Source organism: Mycteria americana, chromosome 6, assembly GCF_035582795.1.
Source record: "Mycteria americana isolate JAX WOST 10 ecotype Jacksonville Zoo and Gardens chromosome 6, USCA_MyAme_1.0, whole genome shotgun sequence".
Lineage (NCBI taxonomy): Eukaryota > Metazoa > Chordata > Aves > Ciconiiformes > Ciconiidae > Mycteria > Mycteria americana.
This window is the reverse complement of record NC_134370.1, coordinates 62,380,144-62,398,034: the sequence shown is the minus strand read 5'-3', so window position 1 is coordinate 62,398,034 and position 17,891 is coordinate 62,380,144. Positions and strand designations below refer to the sequence as shown.

At 48.8% G+C, this 17,891-nt stretch overlaps 1 protein-coding gene across 5 annotated transcripts in view; it reads right to left on the bottom strand.

Moving 5' to 3' along the window:
- Positions 1–17,891, bottom strand: part of NTRK3 (neurotrophic receptor tyrosine kinase 3) — a 221,350-nt gene that overhangs the window by 149,705 nt on the left and 53,754 nt on the right. For all 5 annotated transcript variants that reach the window (XM_075506228.1, XM_075506227.1, XM_075506229.1 and 2 more), the window contains exons 4-8: positions 15,555–15,623; positions 7,949–8,106; positions 5,470–5,612; positions 4,738–4,879; positions 2,224–2,520 (exon numbers count right to left, since the gene is read on the bottom strand). In XM_075506228.1, the coding sequence (XP_075362343.1) occupies positions 2,224–2,520; positions 4,738–4,879; positions 5,470–5,612; positions 7,949–8,106; positions 15,555–15,623 (809 nt within the window). The remainder of the gene's footprint in view (positions 1–2,223; positions 2,521–4,737; positions 4,880–5,469; positions 5,613–7,948; positions 8,107–15,554; positions 15,624–17,891) is intronic.

Below are 17,891 nucleotides of genomic sequence, written 5' to 3'. Positions count from 1 at the left end.
GTTCTGTGAGAAGTTCCCAAAGAACTGAACACTCATGAGGGGGGGAGGCAGGTACATTAACCTTTGTGGATTAAATAAGGAGATGGTAGCCTATGGTAGAGATGCCAATGACAACATGCAATGAGATTTTTATCAGGAGATGACACAAATCTGTCCTGGGAGCCACTGCCCTGGCTCCTAGAGCCACAACGTCGCAGAGAAGCAGAATATGGCATGGGGCGTATCTCCCAGCTCCCATCCAGCTTCTAACAGCACCTTTCTCCTCTCAACCTGGGAAGCACAATCTGGCACAGTACCAACAAGAGATTGCAGACCAGGGGCCTGTAAAAAAACATGGTCACAGGTCCTTTTCTATGCTGATAGGAAGTTTTCCAGGCACTACGCTTTCCTTAATTAATTAAGGCCAATAATCTCATCCTGGGTAGTGGCAGCAAAACCCTTGCACGTGTGAATAGCTATAGGCAACAAGCTTTTTGAATGAACCACACTGGGGAACCTTCAATTTGTGGCATTTTCTGGAGGAATCTACCTTCAAATTGGAAATTATAAATGTCAGCTGCATTGAGTGTTAATGCCAGTTGTGGCAGTGGATGGAGCAACGAACTTCAAGGAAAGCAAATTACATCCTCCATTGGGCTGACAGGGTCTGCCAGGGTGAGGAATGGCTTGGGACTTTGGATCAGAAGAAATAAAAGAAATGGGTCAGTTCCTGCTGAGAGATGGTTCAGAGTCTGTAAGTACTCCACACCGACAACACATACAAGGCGTGGGTGAAGATGCACTCACAAGGGCAATATTTTACATATATTTCGCACAAATTGATTCTTCCAGAGCCTTTGACACAAGTGGCTCTTCAAGCATCAACATGCCTTCCCACATCACAGCACGGCTCAGATCCATTTCCAAAATCAGCTCTCCAGAACAGCAGATCTGCCCCCTTTTCTGGAGGTCCAGCACCTACTTAAGAGCTGTCCCCGTTTCACAGATGGGGAAATTGAGTCACAAAGGTGGGACCTCACAGAGCTGAGACTGCAAACCTGTGCCTCTCCTCACCCACCTACAGTTGATAAGCTGCTCTTCTGCCCTGACAGAAGGAAACATAAATAGGTCAGATAGCCAAACAGGGCATCATCCTTGAAGCCAGAATACAAATTTTCCACTCTCATCCATATCAGCTCATTTGTTCAATTGCCAGATCTTCAAGGGAGAGATTTGGGGTTGCATTTACGATATTTGACCTGCGGGAAAACTCTGTGTACATATATGGTGTGATATAAATAATAAATGAGAGTACCATTGGTATTTTTCTATATTTAGCAAACGTCCTATTTTGCTGGATTTTCTTGGGCTGCAGGGGCCAATTTAGAGCTGCCACTTTCTCATGGCATCATTCCTGAAGGCAGCAGCATGCACAGATCTTAACTCTGTGATGGCCAGCGTGGTGTTGCAATGACAGAGAGGAGATCAAGACCCTCCACACTGCTATAGAGCAGACAGGTCAACACAAAAGTCTCTACTGCACTCCCCAGAGCTGGATCGTCATGTCCTCAAATGCTTTTTTTTGCAGTTAAGCCCTGAATCACTAGGGAGTACAATGGGGAATTCCAAACAATCAGTTAAGAAATCCCAAACTGATGCAAAGCAACTAATTGAGCCATTGCATCTTTTGTAGGCCTGTCATCCTGGAATTGCACATCATATTTAGAAAGAAAACAATCCTGACACTGCTGCATCCAGCTATAATCATTTCACAAATGCAAGCTAGAAGAAAAAAAGGGAAGAGCTGCATCATTTTAAAGGGCTTTCCTTTCTGTAGCTTATAACTAGCAATCACATAGAAGAATACTTTCTGTCAAAAAATTGGGCAACCTCTTTGGGGCATCCCAGAGGAGATTGAAAATAATTGACCAAACTTACATCCTATTCCCACTGAAAACCCTAAAGATCTTAAAAAAACCCAAACACTGCAGAATATATAAAACAACAAAAGTATCTAAACCAGTTAATCTCTCTGCATTAAAGAGTTCTTATGACACCAAAGCACACTCGAGTAGGAGAATCATACTGGTCAGAAGAGGCCTCCAGAGGTCACCCTTTCCAACCCACTGCTCAAAGGCCAACTTGGGTTGTCAAGGCCTTGTCTAGGTGCAAGGATTACTGGTGGGACCATAGTAAGACCTTTGGATTGCAAGCAATCCTAATGAGATAAACTGAATATCCTACCTGGAAAAGGCTTTTCAAGGAAGTGTCCTTTGATGGTTTGGTTGGCTGAGCCCAGCTGGTTGGTGGCCACAATCGTGTAGTTGCCATTGTTGTAGTGAGTGGGTTTGTTGAAGAGCAGGCAACCCTCAGACACTTCCCCTTGTTGGTAGAACTCCATGTGGATGATCTCTGTCTCTCGGAGGACCTGGCCATTGTGCAGCCAGTGAAGGGTGGGAGCTGGGTTCCCATGCACCGCAAATGCAATGCAGTGCTCCAGGTGTAGCACCGGCTCCTCCAGGGTTAGGATGCGAGGGGGATCTAGCACAGAGAAACACGGCAGGCTCACAGCACACCTCCACCCACATCATGTCTCTGTTCACCATGGAAATTAAGATTATTGAAAATGCAACCTCCAAAATCCCTTGTTCCTTCTACTCTTCCCATTGATGTCTGCAAAGAAGCAGCCCTAAGTCACAAGAACCACTCCACACTCCCCAGGAGGATCTGACCCATAGCCAGCTCTCTTGAGCTTGTGAACAGGGGTACAAATTAACCACAGGGATGGTCCTTCCACCAGCCCAGAAACAATTAAGCTTGGAGTTGTCCCAGTCCACACAACTACTGCTGCTCTCCTTCCCTCAAGGGATCACAGGGAGGCTGCCTGTCCCCATCGAGGAGGATGCTGCGACGTAGCACTGTTACATTACACATGTGTAAGGTGTCCCTTGGGGGCTCTCCAGTCGCACTGTGCAATTTTGGATTGCATAGCTGTGGAAGCAAACATCCCTCAGCGACTGCCTGTCCTTGGGGGTTTTGACTGCCTGAATATCCCAAAGGAGCTCTCACCCGCCGAACACCCTCCAGGGGTGTTTTCATTAAAGGGAGTAGAGTGGGAGAGGAAAAAGAAAAGCAGAGACTACACCTGCAATTTATTGCATATGCATTGTCTTCCCCCCAGGACACCCCAAGAATTCAAATGTTGTTCTACCATCGCTTCTGAAAAACTCCATTTATAATGCTTACATGTAAAGTCAAAAACCCCAAGGCTGGCAAGGTCTGAACTAGAAGAACAGAGTTTTGTGCAAAGACAAAGGACACAAGAAGATGTAGGTCTTCCCTAAAACTCTCCTTTTCCTGGTACCATCCAGCTGCAAAGACAATCCATGGGGCATCCACAAGGTACAAAAGCAACACACTGACTTTGACTGACTTTTGGAAAAAAGATGGTGAATTTTTCAGGCAGTGAAGGTGGTAGAAGAAAACAAGGTGCAGAGCTGGTTGGAGCTGACAAAATTCTCCCACCAGCACCCAGCTACCCTGAACCACACAGCCATGTCCCAGCCACCTCCTTTGCCTCGCAAGCCTAGATCTGCATGTGGCTTGTTCACATCTTCCTGGCAAGGAGGATTCAAAACAGGCAGCCACCTACATATGCACAAACCCAGATCTTTTCAGCGTGAAATTACAGCCTGAGTGATGGGTCTGGGCAACAAGAGCAGGGGTAGCAGAAACTGTCAGCAGCTTAGAGGATTACACAGGTGAAAATAGGCATTGGCATGGTGCTGTTTAAGGTGTGGAGGAAAAGATGCTAAAACACAGTGCAAAACACACCTGCCTGCTGACCAATCACCCTCTGAGCTGATGCGGACTTTAATTACCTCCATTCTTCAGTCCATCAATAGTACTTATTGGAAGGAAGATGAAAGTAGTAAAGCATCTGCTCTCCTCTTTCCAATCCCCTGTGACCCCTTGTCTTTACAGTGGCTCCTGCACTGCACTGGACATGCAACACGCACGGGTTCACCAAGACTAGCCAGAATCCTGCATGGGTCTTTGCTCTACCTGGCAGAGTTGCGGGACAGATTTTCAAACTACAGAGTAAGGGCAAATATTACAGACACAGCAACATATAGTAAATCTCAGCTGCTTGAGAGCACAAAGCTGTGTAAACTTCCTCTTAAGGTCAGGTTTGTGTTAAGTTATATTAGAAAGCACAGAGAAAGTTTAGCTACTTGCAGCTAAAAGGGAACAGTTGAAATTTGACATGTGCATGTTTACATGGTGTTTGCAGTTTAACTTTGTAGGAACAGGTCTGGGAGGAAGCGCTAGCAGCCCTGAAATCAGAGGCAAGATTTACACTGGCTTTAGCAAGGGTGACATTTAACCTCTCACATGGCATCAGGGCGAGCAACTCTGTGTTTGTAAACAGAGTTTTAGCCCCTCTACAGCTTTTCCTTACTCTGCTGGATCTTCCAAGAGATGGGTGGAGAGATGTCCACCACCAGTGTGGCACTGCTGCTCCTCCTCTGCTCTATAGTGCTCATTTCTGCATTAATGGAAGCAGCAGGAAAGCAAAAATACTGACCCTTAAGAGAGAGCTGTGCAAGTATCCACCTCCTCCTCACTGTGCTCAGGTCCTAATCCTCATCCACAAAAAAACAGTATGTCACAGGTAGCAACTGGCTATGCATTCACACGGTTCCCAGAGCAGCCCTCCAGCCTCTATATGGTCAAGGTCTCTCCACTGCTACTTACAGTAGACGGTGAGCAGCACGCTAGCATTGCTCATCCCCACCACATTCTCGGCAATGCAGGTAAGCAGGAACCCGTTGTCCTCACTGGTGACATTCACCAAGGTCAAATTGATGGCATGAACATTGGTCCAGTTGAGGTTGGTCTAAAAATCCCAGAGAGAAATACAGACAGAAATCAACGTCTGTTGGCTTCTCTCCTCCCTGCTCCTGCCCCCAGAAGCGGAGGATCCCAGTTTCCACATGGGATGTGAGAAGGTCTCCAAAATCCAAGGACAACTAGGATCTGGGTGAGGGGAAGTGTTTCCTATAAGAATATCTACTGGGAGGGGGAGAGCCGCAGCATTGTAGCACTGATAAACATGGCTTGCCTCTAGAAAAACTTGCTTAGCTGCCTATTTCAACTACAGCTGTTGCAGACACCTCCGTAAACAGGTAGTTTCATTAGAGGAGACATGAGTTAATTCAATTAGGGCGCACTGAGATATAAAGCTATATCTAACTTCCCAGCCATAGAGAGGGAAGGTTTTGCTGCCTTCAGGTAGTTCCCAGGTTCTCATGTGGATAAGGTACAGCCTCAATTTTCCTTTGGATACAACCACATCACATTTCTCATGGTAGTCTCCGCCATCTACCTGACCCTCTGCCCTGCATGCACAGACCCGGGGAACCCATGGCAGCTGCCTTGTCCTTGCCACTTTGGGCACAGGCAGCGCTGAGGTTCTGGGGCCCCTACCTGATGCGTGTTGATGGAGTGGAGATCAGCCACTGTCCAGTCGACGTCGGGCAGTGGCGAGCCTGAGCCGTTGCAGGTGATGACAGCGTTCTCCCCTTCCCGCACCGTCAGGTTCACATGGCTCACGCTGATCTCGGGGAGGTCTAGGAGAGCCAGACACCGAGGCACTCAGGTGTGGAGCAGTGTTTGCTACAGCCAGCTGCAGGGTGCACACATGTGGACCCAGATCCTGCCAAACTGTTTCCCAAAATCAGCGTCCAGCACCCTGGGATAAGTAGCAGGAGGCAATGGCATGGCCTTGCCCTACTGAGGGAAGGATGAGGCACGGAGACAAGGGAAAGTATGGACACTGGAGATGTGCCAGCTGAACAGACCCTCCCATCACACTTGAATCCAAAAGTTGGTGTCCAGTTCTGGCTGCGCTTCCCTTCACAAAAAAACCCTTCCCCATTTCTTCTACTCCTACAGAAGCTGCTCTCAAGGGCAGTCACCTGGGATGAGAAAGCTGCATGTGCTGGGAGAGGATCCAAAGTGTTCCCACCTCCAGGGACAAGGCACAGAGCACCCAGTACTCCAGGCGAGAAGAGTGTCCCTCTAATTTATAACAATCAAGAGAAGATGACCAAGGATGTGTCCTCATATTAACTGCAGCTCTCCTAATAAAAGGTGCCCTTGTTCTTCCTCGGTGGTAGCAGAGAGATTCACTGATTTATGGTGGCCCTGATTTACACCACTTCCTTACTTGCTGCCACAGGCACCAAATATCCTTGCAACATGAAACAAGATAGCGCTGGTTGCAAGAAGAAGGGCAAATAGCCTTCTTGCATGGGGAAGGCTTTCTGGGCTCATCGTAGAGGTAAATTGGGTAGGCAGGGCAGGGGGGAAATGGCCAGTGGTCACCTCCCATTGTAGGGCAGCAGCATCCATCCCATTGATCCAAAGCCATAGATGAGGATACACATCCTTTCATTGCCATCAGGGAGTGACACCAGGAGGGAAGCAACATTGCACTGATTAGGGGAGATGCCAGAAGAAAGGAGGCAGTGGTCAAGGCCTGGCAAAGTTGCACAGGTGGCCCTGCTAGGGCAGCAGGAATCAGCAGAGAGGGAGATGGGAGGGACACGTATGGTCTTGCCAGGTTGAGCTGGTATGAAACGTGGCCACACCAAGCCACGCCAGCCCTCAGCACCAAAGGACAAAGACAAATGCGGTGTTGTTACAACATCCCTTGAGTCATCTTAATGCTTGAACACACAGACTGTCCTCTGGAGGAAAGCAGATCAGTGTGGCTCCCTTCCCTTCCAGGAGACTGTGAGGTCAGAGGAGGTGCTCACCTTGCACACCAGCACATTTGTGTTCCCAAATCAGCACCCTGCTGCCCCATCAAGTCTAATACCACCATTGATGGAGTCACCTTCTCCTCCCATCCCTGACCCCTAAGGATTTTTTTTTTTGTTCCCTCTAATCCTTGCAGATTATTCTTCCCATGTGGGGAGGAAATTACAGCAGTCCCTCAAATCTTTTTAGTTCATCCACATGCAGGCGCACTTTGGCCAATTTCCAGAGCTTAAGAAAGGGACATCATGAACTTGAAAAAAAAAAAAAAATCATGCAAATCCAAATGTGCATGCTGTTTGTCTACTATTGCTATAAGAAACAAACCCAAATTCCTAGAACAGAGAATGATCATCACAAAATGAAAACCTCTGGTTTTCCTCCTTTTTTCAGCCCATGAGTTTGACAGCTGCTTGTGTATAGACAGTTTAATTGTTCTGCTGAAGGTACACCTCCTTTCCCTTACTCTGCAAGGTATGCTTTCCAGTAATAGCAATAGCAGAGCAAAAACTGACACCAAAGAGGCAGTTGATGTGTGAACAAGGTAAGGAAAAAGGGATAACTATTGAACATGCCTCATGTTGTTCCTAGGGCCACTGGACTCTTTTAAACATCAGCAGGAAACAGAAAGAGATATAAAGTCACTCCTGCCTCTTCCCTACGGACATGGGCTTTCAATTGAAAAAATAAAACAAAAGAAAATTAATACAGACGTGTATTCCCTAGGAGTAATTATGAAAGATAAGGTGGCAGCATCTTTTAACAATATGCTGTTTCTAGGATTTGTTAGACAGAGGAAGAGCAACATGAAACATATCCCTTTTCAAGACATCACGTAGACTCATCACACACACTTTGTCAAGCAACAGCACTACAGTAAAGGAAATGCCCCAAATCACCCAATACCTTCATTCATACAGCAACACCAGCCCCACACGTACACAAATACTATATTTTTAATCCACAGACTACCCCGATCAGCTTCAATTGTCTTGTCCTTGACCACACGTTGAGATCCTGCAGCACCAGGTTCCCCAAGCAAATGGGTGAAACAGAGGTGCCGGACAGGGCAGGGGTCCCTCCCGGCAGCCCCCTGGCCTCCCCTGCACCCAGCCCCGGGATCCTGGCACGGGCTGCACCTTACCACACTGGGTGATGTTCATCTCCTGCAAAGGTATGATGGCAGCGTCCATGTTCATGCAGTAGAGCTCCTGGTACTGCAGGTTCGCCTCACCCTTCTCCTGCCAGAGCTGGATCCAGCGGATGTCACAGCTGCAGTTAAAAAGGTTCCTCTCTAGTCTCCTACGGGCAGAGAGAGCGTGAGAAAGGACGGTGGGGTGGGGAAAGATGACTAGGGCCATCGCCTGGCTCCAGGCTCCCCAAGGAGGACAGCCACCATGCAGGTGCAAGGGGCCCTTTTGAGCTAGGGGAGAATCTCCTCTGCATTGTTTGCTTGGGGTCTTCTGGCACACGTTGTTCGTGCCTCTCCCGACTCCAGAGACACCAAAGTTACACAGCCATGCGTTCACACAGTCTCCTTCACGCACACACGCAAGGTTTTACATCTCCCAGGGCAGCACACAGGTACACACAACGTCTTTCACCGCAAGATCTGCACATCTGCAGCTCGGTTCCACAGCAGTGCCATCCAGTCAGCCAAAACATTCATCCCTCAGCAGAGGAGCAGGCAGCTCCCCACTGTCCTAAAATACTGATTCACATCTTCAAATCCCACTTCAGTGGGGGTCCAAGACCTTGCTGGGCAAAGCACACCTCCAGCCCCCACAAGCGCTCAGTGAAACTGGCAGCTCTTCTCCCGAGTACCTCGTACGAACACAGCCTCCTGGTGACCCAGGACACAAGCTAATGCACAGGGTATCATGCATTTTAATCAAATCAAACAGCACTGCACTGAGACCCTGCTGACCTGGCCAGGATAAATGGAAAACAGCACTGCCTTTAGAATACTTCATTTAAAACACACTTACACGTAGTTTATATACCAGGAATGTTTATTATAATTGATTTTCCAACCTATTAACCATTTCATTTACATTTTTAAAGCCCTGCAGCTCTCTGTGGAGATGCCAGGAAGGCAGGTCCTAGCAGGGAGGAGAGACCGGTGCTCAGCCAGGACAGACTGAGTTACCAGTGTGGGTTGCAACAATAACTTAAGCAAAACAGGATATACAGCCTGAACAAACAAAATATCTCCCCACGTAACCGGGAAACAAAAGAAAATAGGCAGCAGAGGAGCCAGCAGTGCAAAAGGTGAGCTCAGTCACCCCAAAGCAGAAGGGCATCTCCAAAGGTCAAACCATTGCTTCACACATCTAGATCCCCCTGTCATACAGGGGGAAGATGTTTTTCTGGTCTGCTCCATGTGTTACTGCAAAATTCATTCTTGCTTTTACAAAATTAATTCCACTGACTAACATGATTTGGAAACAACCTTCCAAACGTGCAGCTGCTGTTTCATCCATACAGTACTGCAAAAGGAGGAGGAGGAGGAGGAGGAGGAGGAGGAGAAGGCAGCTTCTGGTAGCACCCAGGGTGTTAAACCTGAACCCTAATGATGCCACTTTGAATAGAACAAGATGCCATCTGACCTTTTTTTTTTTTTTTTTTTGGAACAAACTCTGAGTTAAACTTCACTCTGTGGCTTTTCATTAGTTCATTCCTTTCCCATCAAAAGCACCTAAACCTTTGCAAGACAGGTACACGGCTCAGACAAGTGACTCAAAGGCCAAAGCACTAAATGTAACAGACCAGAGCAGATTAGCACAGTGATTTGGTGGGATTCAAATGAGGAGGCACCCCCTGCACACTACGACAGGTAATGCCAGTGCCTCGCACAGGCTTTGCATCCTCTTCAGCATGGCCACAAATCCACGTTCCTCAGGATTCTCCCAAGGTCACTGCTACCAGCAGGACATGGGATGGCACGTGGGTAAGAGCCATGGGCTCGGCTAACGGCAGATCAGGTAACCGCGGTTGTACCCTGGGAGCCGGCAGGGAGCTGGCGGAGCTCAGAGGCAGCGGGGGAGAAATTCTGCTCCGTTGCAAATATTCTCACGAAACAAGGCTGCAGGGGAGAGCCGTTGTCCTAGCACTTAAGGGCAGCTCTGTAAGTAATAGACGGCAGCCTTCCCGGCCCATTGCTAATTCATGAAGGCCCATGAATAATACAGGAGCAGCGGGCTTCGGGGCAGAACTTACCCACGACCTGCCCCAACATCAGTGATGTAACTCGCTCTAATCGAGACCCCCACAGGGGCTTTTGCACAAATTAACTCCCATCACTGGCTGGATGTGCCGAGTGCCACCAGCAGCTGGCATGGCACCGTGGGTAGAAGTGGCACAGATGCGTGCACCTGTTTTCCCTAACATGCTTTGCAAAAGCACTCGACACATGGGAGTTGCCCTCCCTCCTCACTTGGTGCCTGCCCTGCTATGCCAGGCAGCTCTCCAGAGAGGTGCATAGGGATTTCCATGCTCACACTGTCCTGCACCTGCCCAAAAACCTGAACCTCCAACTCTCTCCTCAGACCCCATCAGTGCTTGGGGCTCACAGGGATCATTAGGAGCTGCAGCTCCTTCCAACCCTTCCTCCCATGACTTCTGTAACATGTCCCCACTACCTACAACCCTCTGCTTCCCTTCTCTTTAAGGGAGAGAAGCACCTTGGGGAACACAAGGTGCCCTTGGCCAAAACCCACTCTCAGCCCAGAAGGCATCGCCACGTGCTGTGGAGATGTCTCCCATCATAGCAGGAAGGACCAAAATTGGTGCTGAAAGGCATGGCAAGGCAGTCAAGAGGTCTTCATTGCTGTCATGTGCTTAATGGTTGCAGCAGCACTGCAGTGAGAATTAAGGCAAGGGGCTCCTTTCATGAGACGTATCCAGCACAGCTTACTCCTGGAGAGGACAAGTAAACCCAAAGGGCATTTTTTGCACGTAGCCTTAGCCTGGAAATGTTGCCAAAGCATCGCTTGGTTACAGGTGCTCAGGAGCTGTGCACAGTCCCACTCCTTCTGAAGGCCTCGTTAAAACTGAAAACGCCTGTGAGAAATAGCAAGTATCACAGCCGCAAGTGAGCTGGGGTCTCTCTGCACAAGCAGAGCTGCTTTCTTCACCGAGGAGTTGGCCTGAAAAGGGACCAAAACTGCACACGAGCCAGAGCCATCCACCAGCCCCCGGGCAAAGCACAGGCTCGCAGCAGGGCATGCTCTGGGCACAGCCCCTTCACACAGTGGGCACTCACGTCTGGGACAGAGGAAAACTGGGACAATCATGCCCTGCACTGTCATTTGATGGGACGATGACAGAGCTGAAACCCCAGCGCCATCCAGGCACCAAGTCAACTCTTCAGAGACAGCAATGCTGCAAGTGCCTGGCTAAGCCCAGCTTTGCTCCCCACTGAAAGCTGTACCCATCACCTCCCAAAACTGCCTGGACAGCCTACACCAGGGTGGACCAGGGCGGACCAGGGCAGGAGAGGGATGCCATCAGCATCCCAGTATGCACTGGGACAGCTAGGACTTCACATACACACAGAGCAAGTTTTTTCAGGCTAGGCAGCTAGATGAGACACATGCCTTGTCCCATGCCTCCCCACTCATCAGCTAAAACAAAGCTGTCTGCAGCTAAAGCCTCTCAGAGGGCAGTGGAGAACCTTGCCACACTTATCTTGTCTGTTTTGATTCACATAAAACTGCTGCTGAGGCTTCATACACTTGCAATTAAAACATTCTCCTACCTCAGAACTCAGACCGCTTCCCTAAGCCTGAGAACCAAAGAGCACCCAGCAGAGACAGAACAAAACTTATTTTTGTTTTTCATTTCTATTTATTTCCCAGAACCAGGGCTTCTCTTGGCGGTCCAGCCAGAATTGTTATTTCAAACCCCTGCCAGAAAGGGATGGGATAGAAAGGGAAGAACTCAGACAGGGAGCAATGCGTGGCATGTGAAGGCTGGAGTAGCTAATGCAGAGGAGCAGGCAAGTACCCATTGTCTAGCTACACCTCTATTAGTGTGACTGTTGGCGACAATAAGTTTTTAAGCTAGAGGCACATGATGTTACGCTGGACTCATAACATTAACAGAGTTGCTGCTGTGCCCCATCCCGACCAAAGCCTCTTGCTGTAGCATTGCAGAAATCTACTGCAGGGCAAGCTGGCAGGGACTGCTGGTATTAGAAATGCTGATGGGCCGGGCAGAGCAGCAAGATGTTCAGGACTACAAGGTTTTATACAACCAAAGATGTAATTGGATCCAGAGTCTTAGGTCTTTCTGGGAAGGAATTTCTTGAAATGTCAGCCCTAAGCTCTCTGAGGACATGACAAAGGAAGCCAAGGACATGACAGAGGAAACCAGCTGTGACTTCTGGATAAGAAAGGCTCTAAGTCCAATGTTTATGAGCTGTTGCATGTGTCAGATGCTTCCCTGTGCACACTCAGCTTCAGACTTCGGAGAGCTGTGCACACATTAGCTTGAGCCCTGCCGGTCAAGGTCAGCCCGTGCTGTGGGAATTAGGGATGGAGTTACTGGAAACCATTCCAAGCCTTGCTTCTGGCCAGCAGGAGAAAGAGATAATATTCTTAGGAAGCGTGCCTCATTTTTGCCATCCTTTTCTTCAGTGAGTCAGCAGGGGAAAAGCTCAGCTCTGTTCGACAAGAAAAGAAACTCTGCTTTAAAGCAATACCATCTTCCCGAGCTTGAGATGCACTGAATGCAGCCAGGAAGCTGTTTCAGGCCCCAAGTTCCCATCCACCTGCCTGTTCTCATAGCGTGGCATGATCTTCACATTAGGCGTCTGCTCTTTCCTCCTCTGTGTTCACCGTGAGTGGCTTTGTCAGGTCTCATGTTCCCTGGCAATCTCTATGTCACATCAGTTGTAGTTCCTCTCCTCCCAACGCTCTCCCAGAGATGATCTTCCCATCACTTCCCTTCCCACGTGCTCTGCTGCTCCAAGTTGCCTCGCTGCACATCGCGGTTTTGCCTTCGATGACTATCCTCCCTCTGGATCCACGATTGCCTGGTAGCACTGGGGCACTGGTACTCAATAGGGTGCCTCAGGTGAACCACTGCAGACCTGCGCTTGTTTGTCCCACCATCTCTCCCTGTAGACCTAACCCTCTCGAGAAGAGCAGACTCTTGCCAGCATCTATCTGTCCCTGGGGACTTCTGGCCTCTCCACGGCCGTGCACAAGTGCTGCTGCTCCGCCTGCCTTCCTCAGGCCTGCTGCCTCTGCATTGGTCTCTGCTGCTCACCACCTTCTTCCTTTCCAGAGAGTTTTGGCTCAGCTTCAAGTCCTTGGCTGATGTCAGTCTGCAGCTCCCTTTCTAGCTTTCACCAGTGCTTCACACTCACTTTATGTGGGCCATGTATTCCATCTCCCTCCCAGATTCTGGAAGCCTCCTTGGAGCTCAGCGTGCCAAAAATCTGTCTTCTACTCACCCATCCTCTGCATTTCTAAAAAAAATACAGTATTTCCCACTTTCGCGCATCCATTACTAATTTCTCCCCATCTTGGGGATTTGTTTTTCCTTATCAACAGGTCCCATCTTTCTAGTGCTCAGGACCACGACCACCCCACAGTAGATAACATACATCTTTACCTTAATTCCCATCTTTATGTGGATGATTATTCAGAGCCCATAGCTCAGGCTACACCTCCATGCTGTCTTCTCTCAAACAAATCCAAAGCTCAGCAGGACATTTTCACGGCCCCAGGGAGGACACTGCAGGCACATCCCCCTGCCCCACTAACACTGACGTCCCAGTGGGTATCAGCTAAAATATCCCTCTCCTGTCACACTCTGGGGAACAGCATTATCATGTTGTTCTGGTACTGATGGTCCTACCTGTGCTCACGTGGATGAAGGGTCCTTAATGACAAGGAAAATTTGTCAGGAAGCACCAGTGACAAAACAATTCTTCAGAAAAAATAAACTTGACCAGGCTCTTACTCCAGCCCAGCCAACAGCGAGCCAGACCCTGCAGGCATGCTCATTTGTAGGTCTAAGCTGATCACTGGATCTCGTGCCAGGGGGTTGTTTGCCCAGACCCCTTTCACAGCGCAGCGGCAGGAGAGCTCCAGCTGAGGCTCCAGCCCCACACGGTGCCAAGCCTCCCCACAGGACACTGTGGACACCATACACCACATTAGTGCTGCGTTCCCGCCCCATCACCTCTCCCTACCAACTAGCCCCACGATCTCCCACTTTTCTATCTGCATTACTTCTTTCATCAATCGGGGCTTGTTATCTCCAAGAAAACCGCTCTGAACACAGCTCCAACCGGAGCCAAGTAATTCCGATCCTTCCCATTTGCCAGGCTGCAGAGCGCCGGCCCCAAGTGACTTTGCTGACACCGACCAAAGCCACCCCAAGCACCCCAGCTTCCCTGCCCTGCTACGGTGATCCTGACAACACAGACGTATTCTTCATCAGGTGGGGATAAGTACACTTTGCTGCCCAAACAGCATCTCAATTCCCTTTGTGGCTGGTATTGGTCTTTTGAGCCTGACTTGGGCTGACAGACCTGGGACATGCCTGAAGAAACAAAATATGACCAAATGAAACAAAGCCGCATAAAAACAAGCCCTGTTGGAAGTATCCACATTAATCTGCAGGATCACCATTACCCCAGGCCCTGCCAGTGCCTCTAGCTCAGGACTGCAGCCCCATTTGCTCCTCCACTCTTGGGTCTCTCTTGGGTAACAACCATCAATCTGAGTTTTGCCAGATGGTGCAATGACAATAAGTAAAGGTCTAAGAATATAAATGACTCATGCTATTAAACTTGAAACCTGAGCCAGGCTTGAAAAATATTTAGAGCTGTAATCAGTGAGGAGACAAATTCCAAATTCAGCATTTTAACTCTGCAAGCCAGATTCCCCACCAGAAGGGCGTTTCTCTATTTTCTAATATCACTATTAGTATTTTTCATTTAACAATTTGACAGAAATAAAATACACTGCAGTAACACCGGTGATAACACACTTACTCCCACTTGAAAGACTGTCTTTATTCTTTCATAAGTCACTTCTAGCTTACAGCTCTATTGATCATCAGTGAGGATGAATGGAGCTTCCCAGGATCCTCTGGGACAAATCCTACATATATATATTTTTTTATTCCCACCAAACAACTATTTCTAAAATTCAACAAAACAGGTCATCAGGGCAACGCTCCATTGATTTCATGTCCACTTATTCTTCAAGCACAGCGCTGAATGCTCTATCAATAATTCAGCAGGCTGAAGGCCATCGGTGCCCCAGGAGAGACACTATCTCATCTCCCACATCGGAGCTGGGAGGTGCTTCAATTGCTAGAGAGCAAGGGAGTCGTTCGCCTAAAAAGCAGGGGTGTCTCATAAAGCATGTCCGTGAGCTACGGAAAAAGTTAGCCCTACCCCACAACAGATGAGGATCAAGTATTTGAGAAGATTCACTCAAAATCTGGTCTAGTAAGTATTTCTAATGTGTTCCTAGAGTTAGTCAAGTGTTTACTACCCCAAGCATGACTTGTTCATCATCCCAATGTTAATTAGCCAGGTGCTGCGAAGTTAAGAGAAGCAGTTCTGCTCTGGTGCTCCCATACCCAGAAAACGCTCCCAAGGATGGTGCTGCCCACTGGAGTTTTAGGTAATTATTCACAGGCTTCAAAATAGCTCTTATTTGGAAATCATTCCTCCACTCAGCCTCCCTTCTTCTCCCAGGAGATACCTCCAGGGTGGGACTTACAGTTCAAAGAGTCGCAGGGTCTGGAAGAGTTGCCATGACAGAGTGGTGAGCCGGTTCCCAGACAGGTCTCTGAAAATTAACAAGAAAAAAAAAAAAATAGTCGTCATGGTAAATAATTCCTCCTGCATGTGGCCCTACCGCCTCTGCAGAGCTCATCGTCCTCCTCTACGGGGAGGCTGTCAAGTAGTTTAGGACCCAAGCTTAGATTTCATAATGAGAGACTTTAATGAGGACAAACCCAAATGGAATTTTCTCATTTTACTTTTTTTTTTTTTTCCAAGGGGGAAAATGGTTTCTATCCTGCTGCCACGTTAAGAAAAAAAATCCAAATAGAGCAAGATGTGTCCGATTCTTGCCCCTGAATCTGGTGCTCGACCAACCATAAGCAGAAAGAACGAGTCTAATTTCACACCTTGAACAAAAAAATTTAAGTACAAACGCTGTGTTAAAAATAGTAACAGCCAGGTTAAACTGACAGCACGATGATTACCCAAGGTGTTATCATATGATCTGCAGTAGCTGTGTGCTCAAAGTGTCCCAGTATGGCTGTGTGTTGTTTGCACCCAGGGGTACTGCTGCTACAGCAGCTAACAGCTCCCCATCCCTCTCTCCATCTGCCCAAACTTGCAAAAACATAAATCTCATCTACCTGGGAGAGCTTTGCAACCCAGCAGACATTGCCTCTTCAGCTGAAAGCCAGAGAGGACAAAAGAGTGTAAAAAGCAACCGAAGTACTAAAAACGAGAGGAAGAAATGTGTTTGGGGCAGACTAAGCAGAAAGAGAAAAGCCCCAGACTTCTAACGGCATGAGAAGATGGTAATGAAATGCTTTCTGCAGTGGGCAGCCTTCCCAGGGATGCCCGGCCAGCCTGAGAGCCACCAACCAAGGGACCAGCCCATGGGATGAGCAGAGGGATGGGTGGTCACAAGCTCTGGCAGAATCCCAAATCCTCCCATATGTATGCTGGCCTCCAGAAAACACAGGAGGTGCTGCCTCGCATCCTTTGCTGAATCCAGCCCTGTCTCTGCCAGCTCCCTCCCCGTTGTGAGCTGCCCGGGCAGGCTGCGGGCAGGCTGGGCAGCTCAGCGCAAGGCTGCAGGCACCCTCCTGCCTCAGCCCTGCTCGCTGGAAAGGGTGGTGAAGGGTCAGAGACAGGAACCACCTGGAGGTTCATTAAACCCTCGGCTGGCCAGAGAGGAGGTACAGGACAAGGTGGCACAGAGGTGGCAATGGGCAGCCCAGCCGTGCCGGGCTCATCCCACGATCCCCATTTGATTTGTAGAAACATGCTAAAACCAAGAGAGCAAAACCTGGAATGGCTCCTGCCGGTGCAGGTCTGATGCACGAGGATTTGGGATGAGAGATTCATTTGTTGCCTTACACGGGGTTGCAGCAAGGGCAGACACGTGTTGGGCAAATGCAGAGAGGGCACAGCCCAGGGACCAACAAGGGAAAGGCAACTCCGGTCCTGTCCCACCTCCCACCAAGCGATGCTGCGAAGCCCAAAACCCTGCAATTATGAGCGAGGAAGCCGCTGCAGCTCACGCAGCAAACCGTCGTCCCAAATGCTTTCCACGAGCCTGGCAGAAGAATAAGCCCAAACACCACGATAGCACAATGCTGCATCATTAAATTCTGGCTCAGCTTCACATCAGACTATCCTGCTGCGGAAACCACGGCAAACCACAGGTACCTCATTCCACATGACTAAGATCCCACCATTCCTACGGCTGTAGACAAACTGCTTCCAGCCTCCAATAAAGTTTAGAAAGGTGGCAAAAATAGCAGGTGAAGCTAAGCGGGGGCGGGGGGGAAATACTGCAAAACTCCCTCTTTTATCCACCCCGGAGCACTGAGCACCTGGAAACTTTGCAAAGACAGATGAAAAGTAGGAGGGGAAGAAGCAGCTCACTGCTACTGAAAAGTGAGACACTAAACTCCCTCCCTCGACGCAGGGAGAAGAAGGAAGCGTAAAGGGGGATGCATGAGAGACAGCAAGATGTGGGAGAGAGGCAGAAATGCAGAGGAGGGAGTGAATCTTGCTGGAATGTCCTTTCTCAAAGGTCATGTTTTGCTACATTAGGCAGAAATGTCAAGAGAAAATTGGATTCTGAAAGAGAAGAGAAAAAACAACAGGCTTTCCACGCAAATAAGGGAATCAAAAATAGCATGATCGTGTTATTACAATTTAGGACACAGAGAGATGGAGAAAGGAAACATCCTCACCAATACAAGGAGCTTTGCCAGGCAGATGTGCTCCGCTTCTCATCTCCTGCAGTCCCTGGAAACTAACTCCTACTACCTCCTCCCTCCCCCAGACAACAAACTACAGCAAG